This window comes from Meleagris gallopavo, chromosome 21, assembly GCF_000146605.3.
Source record: "Meleagris gallopavo isolate NT-WF06-2002-E0010 breed Aviagen turkey brand Nicholas breeding stock chromosome 21, Turkey_5.1, whole genome shotgun sequence".
Classification (NCBI taxonomy): domain Eukaryota; kingdom Metazoa; phylum Chordata; class Aves; order Galliformes; family Phasianidae; genus Meleagris; species Meleagris gallopavo.
This window is the reverse complement of record NC_015031.2, coordinates 6883861-6905686: the sequence shown is the minus strand read 5'-3', so window position 1 is coordinate 6905686 and position 21826 is coordinate 6883861. Positions and strand designations below refer to the sequence as shown.

Genomic DNA, 21826 nt, shown 5'->3' with positions numbered 1-21826 from the left:
TGCGCCCCCAGGGTGCGGGAGGGCTCTGCCCGCGTCGCAGTTCTCCCACAGGTGTTTCTGTGCAAAGTTTGCCTTCGGTGCAAACAAGAGCAGGCACATGTCCCTGAGGAGCCTTCTGCAAAGAGCTGCTGTTTGCTCTAAGAGAGCCCTTTGTACTTGGAGAAAGGCAGGAGCGTCGGGAGCCGTCGATCTCAGCCCCTCCATGCGGCTGAGCCCCCTCTGCTCCCACCCCGCGACCCCCGGGTCCGCTCCGGTGCTGTCCCCACGGCCGCGGAGGTGCGCGGCCCCCACCTGTGCCGGGCTGCCCCGTGGGCACCTCCGTGGGCCCCAAAGGGCTCCGTGCTGGGAAGCTCTGACCCCACCGCCCCGTGCTGGACCCCGCTGTGTGCGCAGGGAGATGCAGATTAGATAGATCGGATGGAGGGAGCCGGCTTTATAATCCATCTGTATAAATTCTTGGCATTTTTCTCGGAGGATGTGAAGCGTATTTACCTGTTTCCAAGGCTGACCCAGAGGGCGAGTGGGTGGGGGCCTGGGGTCGGGGATGGGCAGTGCTGCCCGCACTCGGCCATACTGACGCGGCGCTCAGCTCGGTGCCAGCGGCCACACGAGGCAGAGAAAGGCCGCGGGGTGAGGGCTGTAAACTGGTTTGCAGTGCCACACAGCACACCTGGGTCATTGCTCCTTTATTTCTTCCTGCATGTAAAATCCATCCCGGTGGAGGTTGGACAAGTGATGGAGTTTTTATTTCAGGGGCAGAACCCAAAAAATGAGTTTGTGCCGACTTGTTCAATAGAAATGTTTTCCTCTCTGGCTTTTTAGGTTCACCAAAAAGAGGAAAAAAAAAATAGAAGAGGCGAACAAACACTCAAACGTTTCATTTTGGGTCAAGTCCAAACATTTTGTTTAACATGAAACAAAATGTTTGGGTTTGGTTTCAGGCTGTTTAACCCTTCTGAATACGGTCAAGTTGATTTGTAAAGAAAATCGTTGCTCAGAAATTCAGAGCTGAATAATTGTTTGGAAAGTACAGGTCCAGAGCACATTGGAAATGCTGAAGTTAAAAATTCTAAAAATAATAAAGCGAAGGGAAATTTGAGGATTTTTTTACTCATTCTCAATTTGATATTTTTTTTTCCAGCCCAAATGCTGTCAAATTCCATTTCAATTCCGAAATCACATCTGTAACCCAAAGTCACTCATTTTGCATTTTCATGGTGTGCACCGGAGCGTTGGCTTGAGGCTCAGGCAAAACGATGCCCTTGTGTTAGCCAGGCTGCTGTCAGAACAAGCTCTGTTCCACCAGCTCGTTAGGACTCAGTAATTAGTGAGCAGGAGCAGGTGGGAGCAGGATGCGGCTCAGCTCCCGCAGCGCTGCACTCCTCCTGCCTGGGCTCAGGGCGCACGGCTCCGTCCCCGCAGGGGGACCTGGCTGTGGGTATTCCTTTGGACCAGAGCAGCTTTGTTTCCTTGCTGCGTTTGGAACAAAAAGTAAGAAACCTATTTGTTGGGTTTTCCCCCCTTGACAGGATGAAGGATCCAAAATAACAAATGAATTGGAAAAGTGCTTGGACGGTTATTCCAAGCACAGTGTTAGAATTTCTCATTCTTTGAGTGCACAACTGTGACCAGGTTCAGGTTCCACTCCGATTTCTCAGCGTTGAGCCATTTCCTTTCACCCCACGTCTGTGGGTGCTATGGGGCGAGCTGTGGGGCCAGGCTGCAGTGCGGGCTTGTTGGCCGCTCCATCCACCACTGTGTTGTGCCTCCATTGCAGTTTCATTGGTTCCCCAAACTGGTGCCAGGCAACAGATGGACATCAAAGCAGCGTGGATTTAAAGAAGAGCCCATTTGCACCTGGATTGATTCTGATAGAGTTGAATTCAAGTGCTGAAAAATACCAAAGACGAGCTCAAAATGACAGCGAGGAGCTCAGCTTGGGTTGGCACATGGGGCAGGAATCTTTGCCTTCAAATATTAATTAGGAATAGTGGGTCTCCACCAATAATAGTGGGGTTCCATCGTGGGAAAAAGCAACCGCAGAGCAAAGTTAACCCTCGTTTTCCTGCACCCCCAGCGAGGACCCGTGGCGGGCGGCGAAGATGATCAAGGGCTACATGCAGCAGCACAACATCCCGCAGCGCGAGGTGGTGGACGTCACCGGCCTCAACCAGTCGCACCTCTCGCAGCACCTCAACAAAGGCACCCCCATGAAGACACAGAAGCGGGCTGCCCTCTACACGTGGTACGTCCGCAAGCAGCGGGAGATCCTGCGGCGTAAGTACCGGGGAGCGGGATGGGGAGGGGGCACGGCTGTGGGTGGGGGCAGAACGCCAGGTGCCCCCCAAAGTGGTTTTGTGGGTCCGAGTGATTGAGGCTGCGGGAAGAGTGGATGAGAGCCCCTCTGGATTGCAGCAGTGCTGTGCGAGCTGCCCCGAGCCACCAAAACGGCTGAATCTCTGGGAAAGCGATTAAGGATTGCACACAATTAGATCCATCTCCCACCTCTGCCCCCTTTTCCTCTCCGCTTTCTGAACACTCTCACTTTCTGCAACTACTTGTAAAAAAAGAGAAAGAAAAGAGGGAGGAAAGGAAAAAATCGTCAATCTGTAGCAGGGTCTCATGCAACCCGAATTATTTACAATGTGGATGGCTTTGACCGCACACCCGCAGCGGTGCTGGTGCTGCGTGCCTGGGGAGCTGCACTGTGTAAATCCCTACGGCCTGGCGTGGAGCAGTGCTTGTGTGGGGCAGGTGCTGTGCTGAGCACCCCTGGCCCCCGACCCCAAAGGATGCAAAATCCAAAGGCAGAAAAGGTCTCAGCTCTGAGTGCCGCTGCTTTGAAGGTGCACCTGGAGATGTTAAAGCAAACAGAGCTGCTCCAGCCGTGCCCCGCGCCTTCCCCTGTTGTCACAAGGGGAAAAGCCATTATAAAAAGAGGGAGAATTCCCCTGCAAAATGGAGAATAATAAAAACTCCCATTAATCTCCCTTTATGGTCGTGGTGACAGGTGCCTGGCGGACACGGGAAGGTCACCCTGGTGTGGGGCCAGGCTCCTCTGGGAGCCCCTTTGGGCACGGGGTGGGCACAGGCAGGGGACTGCGCACCTGCTGAGCTCCTTTTGGGGGCTGTGACCCCATCCTCACATGCAAAATTCCTCCCGGAACAAGCACACGCCGGCAGAGCCCGGCCATGCACGTGCATGTGCTGCATGTGCCAGCCAACAACCTCCTGTGCCCACCTGCCTGCGGTGCCCACCGGGGCCGTGGGTGGGAGGGGGCCGGGACAGGGGCTTGGGTGGGGGCTGCCGCTGCGCGTGACGGTGACTCTGAGCTCTGAGCGGCGGCTACAGGCCGGGTCACGTCTGCTCCTTTCTCTTTCAGAGTTCAACCAGACAGTCCAGGGGTGTGAAAATAGGACAGACAAAAGCAGTCAGGATCAGCTGCTGTTTCTCTTTCCAGAGTTCAATCAACAGAACCAGGGGGCTGGCCAGCTCGACGATGCCAGCGCCGAAACCCCCAGCAAGAAGATGCGCCGCAACCGCTTCAAGTGGGGGCCGGCCTCCCAGCAAATCTTGTACCAAGCCTACGAGCGCCAAAAGAACCCCAGCAAGGACGAGCGGGAGGCGCTGGTGGAGGAGTGCAACAGGTAACGGCCGCCTCGTGCCATCCTGCAGAAGCTGCATGAGGTGCTGGGCTCGTGGCACGCAGCCCCGGGTTTTTGCTGAGCCGGCTTTGGGCTTAGCTCTGGACAGCATCCAGAGGAGAGCAAACTCTATGCTGTGCTTGGGATGCAGCAGGGATGCAGCCAGGATGCAGCAGAGATGTGACAAGGATGCAGCTGGGATGCAGTGAAGGTGCAGCAAGGATGCAGCAGAGATGTAGTAGGAATGAAGCAGAGATACACTGGAGATGTGGCAGATATGCAGTGGAAATGCAACAGGGATGCAGAAGGGATGCAGCCACGATGCAGTGGGGATGCAGCAGCAATGCCGTGGTGTTATAGCAAGCTCAGAGGGAGGTGGGAAGGGTTTTATGGCATGAGTGTAGTTGGAAAGAGCAGGCGGGCGTTCAGGAAGGGTTGAATGCTTTAAACCCTGTGTTGGGAGCTCCCCATCAGCACCCTTGCTCCAACGTGTGCCTTTGCATGCACAGGGCCGAGTGTCTGCAGCGAGGGGTGTCACCCTCCAAGGCACATGGGCTTGGCTCCAACCTGGTGACGGAGGTGCGTGTCTACAACTGGTTCGCCAACCGGCGGAAGGAGGAGGCTTTCCGCCAAAAGTTGGCCATGGACGCCTACAGCTCAGGCCAGCCCCCGCACAGCATGAACCTGCTGCTGTCCCATGGCTCCCCGCACCACAACCAGCCCAGCGCCTCACCGCCAAGCAAGATGACAGGTGAGATGAGAACAGTGCTGCTGAGCAGTGGCAGTGTTGGTCGTGTTTCCAATGAAGAAAAAGATTGTGAGCTTAATGATCATGGGGCCACTGATCCTGTTGATACTGTTGACAATGTTGGCACCATTTGTGCTGCAGAAAGAGGCACTCGAGGCAGTGCATGGCCATGGTGGTGATGGCCTCGGGGGAAAGATGTTCCATGCTGCCCACATTGGACAAGGGACAGCAACAAGGCTCAGTCCTTGGTGCAATTTCCCCATTGGCTGTAGGATGGGACTCCTCTCGGCAATGGAGCATTGAGACACTCTGCTTCCTCTGCAGCTTCGATGGGTGCAGAGAGGTGTGGATGCTGTCCCCACAGTGCCAGCCACGTGGCAGGGGCTGGATTTCCATCCCATCAAGGACAGATTGCTGGGCTGGGCATGTTTGTTGGTGCAGGCTGGGCTGGGCAGAGGTGTGGATATGGCTGCTCTGCCTGACGTGGAGAGTTTGGGCTGGGGGATGTGGTGTTGGGGAACTAAAGTCGGTGGCACGAGTGGCTGTGGGCAGAGGGCTGTGCTGAGCCCCACAGTTGGGCTTTGCTCTGCCTGCGGTGTGCACTGCTGGGGGATTTGAGCAGGAGATAATGCTGAGAGCAGAGCTCCGACGGTAATCAGGGAGGGCCTGGCGGCATGGGGCAAGAGGCATTGTTGGGAGAACAATCCCCATTGTGCCGCTACCTGCAATCTGCACTCCAAAGCCGTCAGCCCCAGCAAACAAGAGCGGGCGCTTTGAGGCGGGCGCTGAGGGGTCAGCACGGGGCCACGGGCTGCAGGCGGTGTGCCCTGACCATCCCTGTCCCAGCTTGGGGATGACACCCCAGTACCGGGACGGGGAGACACAAAGCAACTGCTTCCCAGAAATTTCCCTACCTGGCTCATTGCAAGCCCCAGCCTCATTACAAAGAGGAATTGATAGAGGATATCCAGGGAGTACCGTGGGGAGGGCTGGGAGATGGGGATAGAGCTGTCCTGGCCACCACAAACCCCGTGGTAGAGTGATGGGGTGGGAGGGCATGGAGATGCCGATGGGCGTAGAGCATACTGCCCAATAGCATGGGGACACCGGGGGCACTGGGGACACCAGGGCCGGCAGCCTGTCTCATGGTGCGGCTCTCCCTGCAGGGCTGGCCCACAGTGACCAAAATGTGACCCTGCCCCAGGAATGCCCTGCACAATGGTGGGGATGGGGTGGACGTTTGCCCTCCTGTCACCGGCTGATTGCTTACAAGGTGCCCTACAAGCACATTGTCAGCAAAATCAGCTGTTTTCTGTGTTGGCCGCCGGGCTTTACAATACCGCACCAGCATGCAGCCCCGCGTTGTCATGGTGTTGTCCCCCCCGTGCATGCTTAATTGACAATTAAGCTGGGGCTTTGAACGAACCCCGCTGCCTTTGATGTGGCCCCGTCTCTCCAGCGCGCTTGCAGGCACCCCGCGAGAGCCTTTGTTTTCTTCTATTAGGGGACTGCAATTATTGGAACCGTGGGCATTTATCTCAGGGCTGCGGGGCCGTTAAGCCCCAACCTTTATTTTCCCATTGGAGCATCGGCCAGCAGGAGCCAGCCGTGGCTATAGGGCCGCTGACAGCCCATTCGTGGGGGCTTTGAGCTGGGCAGGAGTGATGGCCACAGAGGGGTCAGGAGGGCTCAGCTGCGGGAATTCTGTGCTGGTGTGCATCAGCCTTGCCCAGGAGCAGGAGATGGGCACAGTGAGGGCTGCGCATGGGGTTCAGGGCTGGCTTAGGGTTTTGGGGCTGGGATGGAGCTCAGCCTGGAACCCATCAGTCACAGTGGCATTTTGGGGCCGCAGGTCTCCAAAATGTCACCAGCTTCTCTGAGAGATGCTGACCCCATCCGTGCTGGGATTTGAACTGTCCTTGCAGCGCGTGCGGCACTGTCTGGAGCCCTCAATGCCTTTAACAGCTTAATGACGGCGCTGGGACACTGCCCGCACCCTGTGGCCTGCACAATCCCCTCAGGAGAGGAAATGATGGAGCTGAGTATGGCTCAGAGTGGGCATTGCCCCACGGTCGGGATGGGGCCGGTGCAAGCTGATGGCTGAGGACAGCAGGAGAGCTGTAAAACCGAGCATCCTGGGCGGCCCCTCGGTGCAGGGTTTTTAACTGTTTGGAAGTAAATACTCCAAGCCTATCTATCTTGGAGGTGTCTCAGACTCTGGACTTTTCCCTTCCTATAGAGGATTATCAGAGATCTCGGTTCTCTGTTTGATTTGAAGGTCACTCGGGGCTTTATCTCGTTCCTCGGTGCCATGCGGCAGACTCTGGCTTATGCCATTTTTATCTTCAAGAGCCCCGGGGACAATCAGTGCTGATGAGATTAGGGACGCGCCCCCCGCACCCCGCATACAAAAGGCCCTGCGTCACCCCGGCCCCACTCTGACCAGCAGCACTGTGAACACCGGAGTGACCCTATGTGGATGCACATCCATAGCAACACGCAGCATTTGGCATTATTTACATGTATTTTAGATATCTCTACAGCCACACGTAAAATTATAAAAACTCAGCTCCACGCCCCAAGATTCTCCCTAAACCGAAAGGGCAATTTGGGTGACTTTACTCTTTTTTTTTTTTTCCCTTCAAGAAGAGCCCGCTAATGGCACCCTGGTCCAGAGGTACATCGCTTTCTATCTGGATCCTGCAGGCTGTTCTCTGATAGCATGGGCTGTGCAGGTTCTGATTGCAGACCCGGTGCCAGCCGTTGTCAGATTTTACTGTTGTGCTCATTGTGCGGCCCTGTGGGTACAGTGCACTCTTAGGAGCTTTTCCTGCTTTTATGGGGGGTAATTAGGACTTTATGGCAGCAGCAGAATGGGAGGGTCCAGTCCCAATAAACAGCTTTATAATGGACATAAACTCCGCACCTCGGTAACATAGCAAGATTAACACTTTAGGGACAATTTGAGTGGCAGACCCAAAATCAGCCTCAGGCAGGAGCGCAACCGGGTGTGAACACTGCAGCTGGCTGTGCCTCGGGATGCTGCATGGGATGATCCATGGGATGATCCATGGGATGCACTGCTCTTGGGGTGGGCTCTGGGAAGCTCAGGGTGCTGGCTGCAGGCTTGGGGCACAGGGTTAAGGCTATGGCAGCCAGAGCCTGCAGCTCGTCTGGAGCCGTGGGGAAGCAGTAAAGCATTTCACGGGCTGTGCAGCTCGGGGACCAAACAATAGCCACGTCCCATAAACAGACTTTTATACTATGGCTGTAGCTCCAGTTGGAAACAAACTCTTTAAGGGCACAGGCTTGGCGGGCAGACTCATTGCTGGGGCTGGACGGGGAGAGGCCAAAGAGGAATAAATCTCTTGCTGGGGCTGCGTCACGCTGTGGAAGCACAAGAGAGCGGCGGCACAACAATTGTGCCTGGCTCTGCACGGCCGCCTGCCCTGCCGTGCCATAAAGCTGAGCTTGGGCGACTGCAGAGCCCCCAGGAGGGAACCATTGTGCACAGGGTGGGCAGCGGGAGCTGGGCCATGGGGAGAGGCTGGTCCTGGGGGCAGGGCTGATACAGGCAAGAAAATGTAGAATCTTGTGCCTGGAGGCTGCTCCAGCAGTTTGGCTGCGGCTCTCCATCTTCCATGTGGGTGCTTTGATGGGGAGTGGGTGGGAGCTCAGTGGGGATGGGGAGCAGGGAGGGATGGCACCTCCGCCATGTGGGAGCGCTGATAGATCGGCAGTAGCAACAGCATGGATCTCCTGCTGCTAACGATGTAATAACAAATAATAACATGCATCCTGCTCCAGTAACGGAAAAAAAAACACAAGGTGAAATGGTTGTGGCTTCCCAAAGGCCCATAGGGCACACGAGCAAACCCTTTCCCTGCCCAGCAAATGGCTGGGGCCGCAGCCCCATGTGCCACCGACCCAAACTCTTAGGATTGCAGAGAAAAGTTTGAAGATCAGCTTTTAACATCTACTTCTAAAGTCTAATTTGTAATGCTGGGAATCTTGGCTGAATTGGGTAGAGTGTGATTTGGGACTTAAAATTGTTTTTTTTTTCTTATTGAAAGCTTCATAGAATCCAAAAGAGGGTGAAGATTGCCCTGGTGGTTAGCAGACGTTGGTGTCCCTCCCACCGAAACACTGCAGACTGTTGTTCTTAGGAGTAATGTCTCATTTGGTCCCATGTTTTTCATAACCACTTCCAGTTTCATAGCCAATCCGATCACTGTTTCATGGGCTCAGGAACTGCCATTTAATCTCCTGCCTGTGCTCCTCATCTATCTTTGAGACCACTGTGAGAAGAAAGGGCTTTTTTTAAATCTCCGCTCCCACTGTTTGAATAGTGCTGCAGCGTCTCAGACCGGCAGCGGCTGAAGCACACTTTGCACGAGGCTGGGACCGCAGGGAAGAATGTGGTGACAGTGCCCTGGTTGAGTAATGTTTACCCGGCCGTCCACTCGTACCGGCAAATATCCACCTGCCAGAGGACATTCTTGTATTATCAGGGATAAAGGGGTTTGCTGGGAAATGATCAGGAACCAGACAGCGCGGGGAGATTCCTATCTGCGGGACATGTTTGACCAGCTGATGTTTGGAAAATTTGGAGGTGATTAGAGCGAGTTTTTGTGTTTTTGGTGGAGGCGGCAGGGAGCCTGTTATACCTAATTCAGTAATTTTGGAGCAAAGCTCCCAGACCCGAGTTATGGCTTATTTCTTCTTCCTAGACTTGGGTTTTATGGCAGCCCTCAGAGCATCCTTGCAGAACTGGAGCTTAGGTAGTGCTGGCCCCTCCTGACCAAGGCTCAGTGCAGGCCTGGGGCTCCAGTGACACTCTTGGTGCCTGAAGAAAGGAGCCTTGAATCCCCAGGCACCCAGCTCGAGTCATTCTGGGGAGGGTCCCAGCGCATGGGTGATGCTCCCACGGGTTGTGTTCCCAGGAGGGATCTTGGGCCGCCACTTCGATCCCCAGGAGTTCAGTGACCCCGGTGCTGGCTGCCCATAACAAATGACTTCTCACCGGGACAGCCTCGTAAAAGGCGCTTTTGTTTCTAGTGGGTTTCCCTCAGTTAATTATTTGTGATCTGTAGATGCCTTTCCATGACACATGGCTGATCATATGGTTATCAGCACGGGGCTATTTAGCCAAATTAAATATATTTGTATTGAAGACCCATGCTCAAGCCAGATTTCTCTCCTGGGCGGTGGCGGGCTGCGGCGTGGTTTAGCTTGGCCATCAGCGTGTCCTCCAGCTGTGTTAATCACACACATGTCAAGAGCGAGTCGTGACCATTGCCACCATGGTTTTCATAGAAACATGGGATCACCAAATCATTAAGGTTGGAAAAGACCTCTAAGATCATCTAGTCCAACGTGAACCCATTCCCCCGAGCCCGCTGACCACGTCGTGTTCTGCAGGAGTCCGGTACGGCCAGGGGGCGAGCAGCGAGGCGGCATCCTCTGGGGCCATCAGCCACCATGGCAGCGGTGCCATGGTCACCACCAGCCAGGCGGTCCTGCAGCAGGTCTCCCCAGCCGGCTTGGACCCGGGCCACGGTTTGCTCTCTCCCGACGGTAAAATGGTGAGTACACCTGGCCTATTGTGGCGGCGGCGCTGATAAGATAAGAGGGCCCAGCGGGCAAAGCAAACACGCTTTCCCCGGGTTTCACACGCGGCCCGTGCTGAACAATGGGGCATTGTGGGGGTGTGGGCGCACGCCCGTCCCCACCGCCCGCCTCAAAGGCGGCCCCACAGCCCCGGCGTGTTCCCCAAGTGCGGCCCATAAACCTGACAGAGCCCGCTCCGCTTTTATTGATTGCATGCCTTGTGAATTGAATGCGCGCTGGGTGGATCACTGTTTGCTTTCCCCTGCCGATGACATGGGCATTGATAAAGCTCTCATTCATTGCTTTTCCTTAAGCCCTCCTGAGTTCTGAGCTCTGCTGGGAAGCATTTTGCTCCCAGTTGTGCCCCCAGTGTGCTGCGGGTGTGCTGGGCTATGCTGATTGAGAGCCCAAAGTGCTCCTGGCTGAGCATGGTGCAGAAATGTGCAGGAAGGAGTGTGGGATGGGGTGGGATGGAATAGGATGGGATGGGATGGGATGGAAACGAACGTGGCACTCCTTGAAGCAGCTGGCACAGCATCACCGTGTGGCTGGTCTGACCACTCGGCAGCGCTTCCGGGAGGAGGTTTTCCTGCTGAAAGTGAAAGTCACACATGGCTCTTGGCACAAGATTTCACTTCCATTTTCTTAAGACAATCCCTTGGGGCTGTCAGCTACAGGTCCCCACAAGCCTGGCAGCGACTCAAGGGCAAGCTGTATGCTTCTTCCCACAGCCTGACTGCTTTTGCCCCCCATTTCCCTACTTTGCCTTCCCTTCTGCCTGCCGCTCACTCACAGGGTCTCCTTGTAGCCCCCTGAACTCAGGCACTGATCCAGGATAGCTGAGTATCCTCAACCATGCAAGGGAACCATCACAGAGCAACCCCAAACCCCCTGGCACTCTCCCTCGCTGCACACCCTGCACGCACCCATTTCTCCCTCTGGGTGTGTTGAGCCTGTAACCCTGAGCCTTGAAGTCATAAAATGAGTCACGAAAGAAGGCAGCAGCAGGCACAGACGGTGTGGGGTGGGGGACGGGAGGACAAAGCGCTGCCATGAGCTCAGCAGCACAGCACTCTCGGTGCACCCTTTGCAGTTTCTTTAAGGGGCACGGGAGCCCCCAGGAAGGGGATGTTTTTAGTGCCTGGCAGGGGGCTGCTCAGAGATGCAGAGAGTTAAAGTAGCGTGCTAAAGGCACCTGCAGGCTGCAGCAGCACTGCTGAGCTCTCTGTTGCACAGCGCCGTCTGGGGCTGCTCTGCTCCTCCGGCAGCATGCAGCTCTGCCAGCTTATCTCTGATCTTTAAGTAAGGCTAGCTAGTGCTTGCAAGTTATTTAATGAAAATATGCTGTAGGCTGTGGTTTCTAGTAGGTAAACATGTGCCTTTAATGCCCCACATGAAACCAAAAGCTGCCAAGGAAATTGCTGCATCTGAACGCAATTGGTTTTTTCGGGGGAGGAGGAGCACTATAGAGATGTGTTATACTTTGTGGTGCTGCTGTGCTTTCCCATAGTCCCAGATGGTTCAGTGCCTGGTGGAGTCTTTCCCGGTCCTGCTATCTCTGGTTGACCCTATTTGGGTGCAGCACTTTTGCCCAGTTCTCCCCAAAACGTGCCATGCCACAGGTGAGCAGCATGCGCTTGCAATGAGCTGCCTGCACCACACTGCACTGCGGTGTGGCCTGGCCTTGAAGAAACTTTCAAAGTGGAAAGTACTGGATAAGGAAACATGAGTCACTCCTGTGCTCTGGAATTTATTGATGCCTTTGTTTCGATTGCAATGAGGCTATCTCAGGCTCACATGGGTAAAATAAACAAAGACCGAGCGTCCCAAAGTGTCACACAGAGCCCAAAGGATGCCTTCAAAATCTGCATTGAGGTTGCTCAGTGCAGGAGGTAACACAGAGGGGTGAGGTGAGTGTGCAGCAGGTCAATAACGCAGCAATAACCAGGTGCTGCCGGAGTCCTGCTACTCCCAGGACCATCCCAGCACACCCCCAGTGCCTCTGCATGTGTCTGATGGTTGCACTCCAGGCCTTTGGCCATGTGCACCTGCCCCTACCAGCACGGCCATGATGCGTCTGCAGCGCCTCAGCTGGAATTTGTTTCATAAAAGTGATGACTAAGATCACTCAGGTCTTTTTTTAATTTATTTCACCTTCTTTTTTAAGCTTTCCCAAGTTTGTATTTCTCACTTTCCCCTACATCTGTGACAGGTGGAAGTTAATAAGTGTGAGAGTCCTCAGTTGTCCCCAGCAGCAGGAATGCGGACCTGGGCAGCAAATGGCGACTGTGTGGGACACGTCCTGTCCCCGGCGCTGTGCTCTGCTGGAGCGCTGGCAGTTGCTTCCAGGAAGGCTTCACACCGCTGCAGCTTTGCTATTTATTAACGTGATACTCAGTGCTTCCAGCCAGGATCTGCAGCTCAGGGGTGCTCCACTGGAAGGTGCTGGTGTGGGTGCAGCTTGTCACCTCCTGGGGGGCTTTTTCTGTTCCCTCTGTAGCTGTTTTTGGTGCTGGTGTGGCTGGGAGCCAGCGTCGTGTGCCTGATGGCCGCTGTCTGCTTTGCTCCCTGCAGATATCTGTGTCGGGCGGTGGGCTGCCGCCGGTGAGCACCCTGACCAACATCCACAGCCTGTCCCACCACAACCCGCAGCAGTCCCAGAATCTCATCATGACGCCGCTCTCAGGAGTCATGGCTATTGCACAGAGTAAGTGTGAAATAGGAACACATCTGGACCCCAATTTCTGGACCCCAACCTGCAGATGCCAGCCCCAGTGCTGACACCCTGTCACGCTCTCTCCCTTTTCCCAGGTCTGAACACCTCGCAGGCACAGAGCGTCCCTGTCATCAACAGCGTGGCCGGCAGCTTGGCGGCCCTGCAGCCGGTGCAGTTCTCGCAGCAGCTGCACAGCCCACACCAGCAGCCACTCATGCAGCAGTCGCCCAGCCACATGGCCCAGCAGCCCTTCATGGCCACCGTCACCCAGCTGCAGAACTCGCACAGTAAGGGGCTGAGGGGAACACCTGGGAAATTAACTGTGTGGGAAAGTGACTTCTGCTCTGCTGCTGTGCCACCCGTGGTGCTCCCTGTCTGGATTTTTTTTCCTTGTGGGTTATTATTGTCACATATTGCTTATTGCTCTTACCTTGGCCACCGCTGGCCCTAGTGGTCAGAAAAAGCAAAAGCTTCCCCGTCATGCCAGAGGCACATGGTGATTTCCTTCCATTTCTTTTATTGTATTCCTGTCTGCACAGTGTCCATCCCCACAGCTATGTGTGTAGTGTGCTGTCTGCCTGCCTTGCTCCTGCACAAAGGCTGTGCGTGACGTTGTTTTTCTCTCCACAGTGTATGCACACAAGCAGGAACCTCCCCAGTATTCCCACACCTCCCGCTTCCCCTCGGCGATGGTGGTGACAGACACCAGCAGCATCAGCACGCTCACCAACATGTCTTCCAGCAAGCAGGTAATGTCTGGGCTCTGGCAGCAGGATTGAGGTGTAATTTGGGGTGTTTGCCCCGTGGGTCCCCATGGGACAAGCCCTCCAGCACTGGAAACTGAGCCCTGGAAACCCAGCCTCAGCCTCTGCATGGGCTCTGAAAAACCTGCTCATGGATGACAACCCAATGGGGATCTGGGCAAGGAGCGGCTGTGCTGGATGCTGAGTGCTGGGGTTTGGCCAAGCACCGTGCAGTGAGCAGCTCTGGTCCCTTCATGGCTGGTGAGCGGTGCTGGGGCAGCTCTGCGGATGGCATGGTGGCCTCAAGCCCACCTTTATCTGCCCTGTGTTGGTGTAAGACATATCCCAGCTCGACTCAGCTGCACAAGGCCTTACTCAGACAATAGCCCCTTTCTAAATGCCAACTCTGGGGACTGTGGGAAATATGCGGCCCTTATTGATTGCTAGATAAATATGAGAGAGCCTTGAACTTGTATCCAGATAAACTCTCTTACCAACCTTAGACAGCAGAGAGGAAAAAAAAATGTCAGCAATGACCACAGAGTAAATACGGCGTGGGATTGCTGTGGGACTTCCGCACGGATGCCTGGCACTGTGTGTTGCTGGGGGCAAGGAAGGGGCTGGGGTTGGGGTGGGGATGGCGGAGGCCCTGGGGCTGAACCAAGGGGGAAGGCAAAGTGCCTCGGCTCGGCCCGACTCAGCTCACTTTGGGCTCCCTCTGCTCTGCGCCCAGCAGTGCAGGAGCGTTCAGGCGCGGCCGTGCTCTCAGGAGCGCCATTTCCTCTGCACGGCTTTATCGGCCCATCTGCTGTGCGCTCAGCCCGAACTGCCCCTGATTAATTGTGCTCTCCTGCCACGGGCTGGCTTTGATGCCGGCTTGCCAAAACGAGCCCGGCACACACAGGAAATGTCCCTCATATGGGAATAGCAGCCGGCCATCTCTGCCACGGGGCTGCGGCCTGCAGGCCCCACGCTCGGGATGGGCAGCGCTCCCTTTCTTCCCCCCACCATGCTTTAATCAAAGCAGAGAAGGGAGAGATGTGGCTGTTTGTTGGGGCTGGAAGGGACATGCAGCTCCCGGTTCCTCTGACAATGCTCGAAGCCGAGCCACCATGTTTATTACGTTAGCAAACACCTGATAGCTGCGGCCCGTCCCTAATGACATGTCACGGGAGGCTCCTGGCGTCTCCTTATCTCCGTGTTACGATGTTTGCTGTGCGCTCCAGCCCACAAGGTCACCCCTGGCTGCCAGCCCCCACCCCAGCGGTGACGGGGGACCCTGGAGGGGCCAGGGGATGGAGCTGTGGTGGCATTGATGGAGCCACAGGGACCAGCCCGTCCATCTCGGAGGTGACAGCAGCACTGGGGATGGCCAGTTGTCCAGCTGACCAGCACAAATTCCTTGGAACAACTCCTGCAATAGGCCCTTTTTTACTAAAAAAAAAAGGTATCATTTTTGTAGGGTTGCAATATCTGGCTCACAAAGTGCTTTCCCTCTGGGGATGCAGAGGGCTTAGGGCTTGGGGTGCAGGAGGAGATGACCTGGGGAGCCCCGGCCCACCCGGCCCACTGCTCACCATGCTGCTCTCTCCCTTCCCAGTGTCCCCTGCAAGCCTGGTGATGCTTCACACCTCGCTGCCTTTGCACATAGCAACGGGAACTTATTTTCCACAACATCCCGCTGGTGACCCACGCGTCGAGCCAGAGCGAAGCTCAGTGCTGCGGCGAGGTGCTCATTACCCCGACATGCGGCCGGAGCCTTGCAACCCTGCGCTGGGGATCAGCCCGAACCCGAACCACGGGACCGCGCCTCTCCTCCCCTCCACGCAGTATTTCCGAGACGTGTCCTGGGGATTGTTTTTTTCCTAAGTATTTGCCTTCCAAGAGGCCATTGGCTTTCCTGAGGAAATAGGAACAAGCTGTACTGGGACGTGGCAGAAGATGGATCGTATTTAAGTTATACTCCTCCACTCGATGGACTGACAGAGACCCGGGTCTGTTACTTGGCTTTTGGAAGGAGGAATCTCGTGCTGTTGAACTGAGCCAGTTAAACTGTAAATATAGGTACAGTCTGCTCCACCCTCACCCATCCCCACTCCTATACATAGAGATATATATAAAAGAGGTAAATTTTGTCCAATTGATGTAAACTATTGTAATTAAGTGCAATTCCCCCATCTGTATATATTGTTCCTGCTTTTCTTCTCTCCCTCTGTCTTATTTTTATTTTTTTTGGTAAAGGTCAGAGCTCTGCATGGTTTTGGTTTTGTATTTTCTTCCTTCAATGGAGTTAATTAACGAAGAAAGCCCTGTGCCTCTGCAGAGACACCAGCTCCCTGCCTCACAGAGGGACAGGCACCAAGCTGAGCCCCAGCAGCTGGCTCCAGGACTGGGTGACACGAGGAGCTCAGGGGACTCCTGTGTTTGGGGACATAGAGTGGGGTGGGTCACTCCACAGCCAGTGCTTGTCCCAGCCTAGCACCCACTGGGGACGTCGTGCTGCGCACTGCCAGAGCCTTGCCCTGCTGCATCTACCCGAGTCTGACTTTCCAAAGCTGTGAAAGGCATCATCTCATCTGCTGTGGGACATGAGCTCCTCCATATCCACATCCCTTTGGAAATGGATCTAATGCTCCTTGGTTGTTTAATTTTTTTTAAACTTTGTCATGTGTGCCAAATGCTGAGAGTGCTTTAAAGAGGTGAAGAGCAGTGGAGGTGCTGTGGACAGTCAGCCATCGCTCAGAAGAACACTGGATGCTTTTTCTGGGGCACTATTTTATGGTGTATTTGTACAATAACCATTGCCAGGACTGATAGGAGCAACCCTATGTCAGGAATAAGTCATCGTGAATCGGAGACTGATATTCAAATCACATTTAATTTAATGTATACCATAATTAAAAACCATTTTTTCAGACTCGTTGCTGCCACGTGATCTATGATTCCTGCTGCAGCTGAGAGTGCTGGTGGGGCGCAGTAGGGATGTGGGGCTCAGCGGGCTTCATCTGTTCAATATGGGTGCTGAGGGATGGGCTTTCAGAGCATTGATCTGGTGTTTACATTTAGGGCCAGAACACCCCAGTCAAAACCCTCCCGTGGCATTTCTGTGATTTTTTTCTGCTCTAGACAAGAACTGGAAGAGGATGGGAGGCATGAAGACTACTTGTTCCCTTTCACAGAGATTCAGAAGCAACGTACTCTGTTAGCTGGGAGAAAAGATGCGTGCTTGAAGCAGAGAGATCTGCTGCCCCTCCCTGCTCAGCAATGCCCTTTCTGTGCAGCTCAGCCAACCTTCTCAATCAGCTCAGATTCTGCTCTCAGGCATTGCCTGGGCTCAGTTCCCAGCAGGTCAGGGTGGGAACAGTTTGGATTCTCTTGCTGTTGCCAGCTGGTGCTCTGCTCCCTGAGTGGCTCATCAAGGCGGAGGGATGAATGTTCCCCAGCTGGTGCACATCCAATGTCAGGCTGACTTTGTCCCACAGAAGAATGGGTAACCCAATGGGAAGGAAGGAGGGAAATAGGCACTACGTAAAGCATTGCTTGCAAAGTGGCCCAGTATCAGCACTGCTCTCCAGAATGCCACGCAGAGAAGGTGAGTGCAAACCCTGGGGAGGTGCAGCCCCACAGGAGAAGGTCTGGGAGGACAGTGGAGGGACTGAGCCCAAGGGAAATGGGAAATGGGCACAGGACACAACTGAACAAAGGCATGGGCAGAGAAGGCAGCAAGTGTGGAGCAAAGAGTGTGATAAAGAAGGCAGGACAAAATTGATAATATGAAAACAGAAGTAATGATTAAGAAGGGAAAGTGTTTACCCAAGAGGTGTGAATGCATGAAGCTGCCAAAAAGCTGCTTGTGTGCTGTCAGTTCTGGGTACCAGAGGGCCTGGAGGAAGAAAGCATGGCTGCTTGCTTCTTTTGCTAATGAGCATTTTGTGTCTGGTGATGCAGTTGTCATACAGCACGGGCACCTGGCAGAAACATGACAAAGCCCTTTTATGACCGATATGTTTTACAAGGCTGAGTGATAAGTCCACAGTTCAAAGACGTTTTGCAGGGGAATTCCTGCACATGAGGATCCATGGGCTGTCTCAAAGCTTTAAAGGGCCGCCTTTATATCCATAACAACTGCCACCTCTTTCTTGGCAGAGCAAAGCCATATCGCCGCACTTAACTTAGAGTGCGGATGCAGGTACAAAGGAAACCTCCTAGATCCCAGCATTACCAAAAAGGCCTCTGGATGGACGCTGGAATATAGACAAGCTATTTAAGCAGTATCAGAACTGCTGCTTGTCGCATGTGTAGTAATAACACCAAGTTGCACAAGAATGCCCAGCTTCAAACATGCAGTGTTTCCAGACCGGCTCTGCCAGTCTGGTGAGGTGGCTGCATGCGCTGAAGATTTGGGCAGGAAATCTCAGGACTGTGCTCCCTGGGCGCTTCTTTCCTGCGTGACACTGGGAAGAAAGCGTCATTTCTGCCCTGTGGATGGCACATGGGCCACCCTTTGGAGGCTCTGGGCAGGTTTGGTTGGGTGGAGCTTGCCCAACATGCAGGTTTGTGCTGTGGTGATGGGCTCAGCAGAGCTGGGGTGGGGTTCTGACCAGGCAGTTATTTTTCCAGCCCAGGGATTAAACTTACAAGTCAAAAACCTTGCACAGACACTGCAGAGCTGTCCCAGTGTTTGTGTTCATGCAGAGATGTACAAATCACAAGCCTCAGTTTTATATTCTCATTCCAGGAACTTTGACTTATTTGTATATCCTGCAAAATTAATTCCCCTTTCTGTAATTAATATGCTGCTTCAAATTAATTCTTAATTACAGATAAATCACAAATCCACACACTCAACTGTTATGCTTTTCAAGTAATAAAAGAGATCATTTGTCTTCTTCAGATGAACAGAGACCAACTAGCACACCATTTCCCCTTTTATGAAGAATTCATTTGCCTTAGAAAGAAAGCCTTTAAAAAAAAACATTGGAAGGATTTCTTGAATAGGGGATCAAAGCTCTCACACTGCTGGAAACCATTTTTGCTAAATAAGATTGGAGAAAAAAAGTAAAAGTTTTTTGGTAGTGATTGGGATAACAGCACCCTCGGGAGGGACAAGGACATGGGGTCAAGAAGTTGTGACCAGGTTAGCAACACAGGGAACAGAAGGAGGGGACAAAAGAACAGAAAGTGGAAATGGACAGATGAATGAGGAAGCGTGTTCCTTTGCTGAAAGAGAATAGATGCAACATCAATTCATACTGGGAGCTGGAGGACGAGGGCCTGTTAATGGATTGAGGGACACAGCAGGGATCAGAGGTCATGAGTGCGCTCAGCCAGGCTAATTGACTGTTATGTGCATATTAGTGATGATAATATAGTAGGATACTGGGATGTGGGCAGCAGATACGCAGAAGTGCCATTGATGAATGTGGTCCTACGTGGGCTAAAAAAAACCATACCAAATAAAAAAAAAAAGATACTGGCTTTCCTTGGGAGGGGGTTCCACAGCTATAGGTGAACATCCCCGATCTGACTGTGCATGGACTAAATCTGTCCACCACATTTGCTTTGCAATTGTGCAGGTTTTTACCTTAGCCCCACCTGTGGGACGTGGCCCTGACTAATATTGAGGGGAAATGCCCAGCAGACCCATGGGATCGCAGCCCAGCTCCCTGCTTCAGGCTGCCAGTGCTCCCATCCTGCAGCAGCCTCATGCATGAGACAGAGATGGGATCACTTTTGGGGCTCAGGTGCAGCTTTGAGCTGAGTTTTGTGGCACTAAGACCCAGCCCAGCAAGCTCTCCTAAGATAGGATTGCCCTGCTACACAAGGCTGTTGGATTGCAGAAATTCACAAATCACTTCAGGGCTGTGCACTCCCATGCACCCCACATACTCCGTAAAACTTCAGCTGGTCATCTGCTGTCAGCACTGACTTGGCAATTAGTGTCGAGTAATTGATAGAGAAGCACCAGGGAAGCAAAGCTAAAACTGATGCTTTCACAAGAGCAGTTTTGCTTTGCATTCATTCAGGTTGTTTTAACTTCACGTTTTCAATTTCTCCTTTTCTGCACCAGCAGTTGGGAGCAAGCTCCAGTTCTGCTCCCTCCGAAGTCCCACCTCAGTGCAGAGCTCCTCTGCCTGGCCACAAAGGCACTTCCCAGCCAATTGATGAAGAGAGTAGTTCCCATTTCCTCACTCTTGAATCTGCTGACAGCATCTCTTGGGGAGTGATGGATACTGGAGATGATTTATAGATCTTTGTTACACAAATTCCTCCACATTCTTCCTTGTCCTCACACAGCAACCATCAGCCACCTCTCCCAGCAGAAAAGCAAGAGCTTCAGCCTGGGATCAGCGCAAAGGACGCTCCTTTGGGTCTCTCCTGCACTGCTTTACTCTCTGTGCATACAGCAGCAGCTGCAAGTGGAGATGGGCACCAAGGAGGGACACAGTGGTGTGCTGTACCCACCCACTCATGGTTTCTGCACAGCTGCTTTCATCCCTCTGCTGGGAAGTCAAAAGGTTGGCCCAAAAAGAAAAAAGTGCTATAAATCAGGCAGATATGGGCTGTGGGGAGGATCTTGTTAATGCAATTTTTCATCTCAAAGCTTGTAATTAAAATAATGAATGTTATAGGAGGAACAGCCTTGCCTGGATGTTCTGGGGCTCTTAGACTTCAGTGATGTAGATGTTTGGCCCTTGAGAATTTTATTATGCGAAATGGTTTTTGTAATGCTGATATTACGTTGCTTAATAGGATTTGCTTGTTCTACCTCAAGCACACAAGGAAAGATATCTGTATAATTTGATCTGATACAAAGTACAAGGAGACTTACCTTTACTACTGTGTCTCACGACTTATCATAATGAATAATTACATTAATTAGACAAGTTCTGATTTTTCTCTGATTGTCCTGAACAGCAGAGCCAGTTGCTCTGCTGCTGGTGTTTTGCTTCTAAAATAATTTCTTTAAGCACAGTTGCATATACATGAGGTGAAACTGTATCGGTGTGCATCAAAGGTTAAATAAACTCTGCCTCTGCCTGACTTTGAGGTAGGTATCACTGGAACTGCTACACTGCTTTGTGCCAAATGTGTGTGGGAATCTATGTCAGTGTGAGTCTTAAAACCAAGAGCACAGTGCAGTATTCCTGGCTGCAATGGGTTTGACTCTGGCCAAGAGAGAACACGCTCAATCTTTCACACAGCAAGGCAGAGCCACTTGTTGCAGATCACAAAGGGACTTCCTAGACAATTGATGAAGACAATGTAAAACCAGGGATGATCCTGACAGTGAGAAGATGAGAACTAATAAACCACTGGGTTTTCTCCTCAGAAATATGTGGGGCCCAAGTTTGCAGCTCTGAGAGCAGTGTTGGTGCCCGGTGGACTGATGGTGTCTCCCTGTGATTGATAGAAGAGCACTTTGCCCACCAGCCCTTTGAGACCAGCTAATGATACTGTAAATCATGACAGCACAGACATGTGCGAACAAAAACTTCTTACAAAAGCTTTTGTCCCTTCATTTAAATGAGCTGCTCCTTTAAAACAGGCGCAGCAGTCAGTGTAATTAACTCACCATCAGAAATACACAAAAGGACAAAGTGCTGTGATGAGCCTATAAAGATGTAGAACAGCTTTACAGCTCACATTCCAGATTTGATATTTCTGATTCATTTGGATCTCATGCAGATGACCTCAGCCTCAAGGCTGAGTAATGCTTAAAATTGGTTCAGGAACCAAATATATCACTTCTCACAGCTTTCCTCCTCCGCCCTCTCACCCAAAGCTGTGTTCTGATTGCAAACAGACGGAACCTGGGCATATGTTTGGATCCCACTTTCTACTATGAAAGCCAGACACTTGCGGGGTGCTCTCTAGCTCCCCCAATCTACGAAACCTTCTGGTATCGTTCATAAACAGAACGTGAGAGTCACGGAGTAACAACGCCCGCCGTGCAGCGGCTCGGCGCGATCCGGTCCTCCGGCACCGTTCAGGGTCTCCGAGGGCTCAGCTCGGGCCGGCCCACAGCCGTACCCCGGCCCCGAGTTGCACTGCGCTGACAGAAGGCGGTACAGCTTCACCAAACCTCCCCCAGCCACGGCGCTCCGCAGCGCGGTTGCCATGACAGCGGGGTGCCGCTCCAGCCCGCCCCCGCGCTCCCGGAAGTGCATTCTGCTTCCGGCGTTCCGCTTCCGGTGCGCCGCGGGGAGAATCGGGAGCTGGTGGCGGCATGGAGGCACAGGAGCTGTTCCGCCGCTTGGGCGCCGGGGCCCGTTTCGATGTGCGGCGCTTCGGGCGGGACGCGCGGCGCTTCGGGGTGCGGAGCTACCGGAGGGGGGGCTGGGCGGGGCCCGAGGCGGCTCA

At 53.4% G+C, this 21826-nt stretch overlaps 1 protein-coding gene and 1 long non-coding RNA gene across 3 annotated transcripts; both read left to right on the top strand.

Moving 5' to 3' along the window:
* The first annotated feature begins 568 nt into the window (after window positions 1-568).
* Window positions 569-16379, top strand: HNF1B (HNF1 homeobox B). 2 transcript variants are annotated; one of them, XM_010721998.3, is made up of 8 exons: window positions 569-2277; window positions 3384-3648; window positions 4155-4396; window positions 9815-9978; window positions 12578-12710; window positions 12815-13006; window positions 13350-13468; window positions 15063-16379. In XM_010721998.3, the coding sequence occupies exons 1-8, from the start codon at window positions 2103-2105 to the stop codon at window positions 15081-15083; spliced, it is 1311 nt and encodes a 436-aa protein (XP_010720300.1). In that variant the 5' UTR covers window positions 569-2102; the 3' UTR covers window positions 15084-16379. The 2 variants fall into 2 exon arrangements, with proteins under 2 accessions (XP_010720300.1, XP_010720301.1); XM_010721999.3 differs by having other exon boundaries at window positions 574-2277; window positions 3462-3648.
* Window positions 16380-16436: 57 nt separating this feature from the next.
* LOC116217356 lies at window positions 16437-20000 on the top strand. Its single transcript, XR_004161801.1, has 2 exons — window positions 16437-17054; window positions 19536-20000. It is a non-coding gene; the product is annotated as an uncharacterized LOC116217356 (long non-coding RNA).
* Window positions 20001-21826: the final 1826 nt, after the last annotated feature.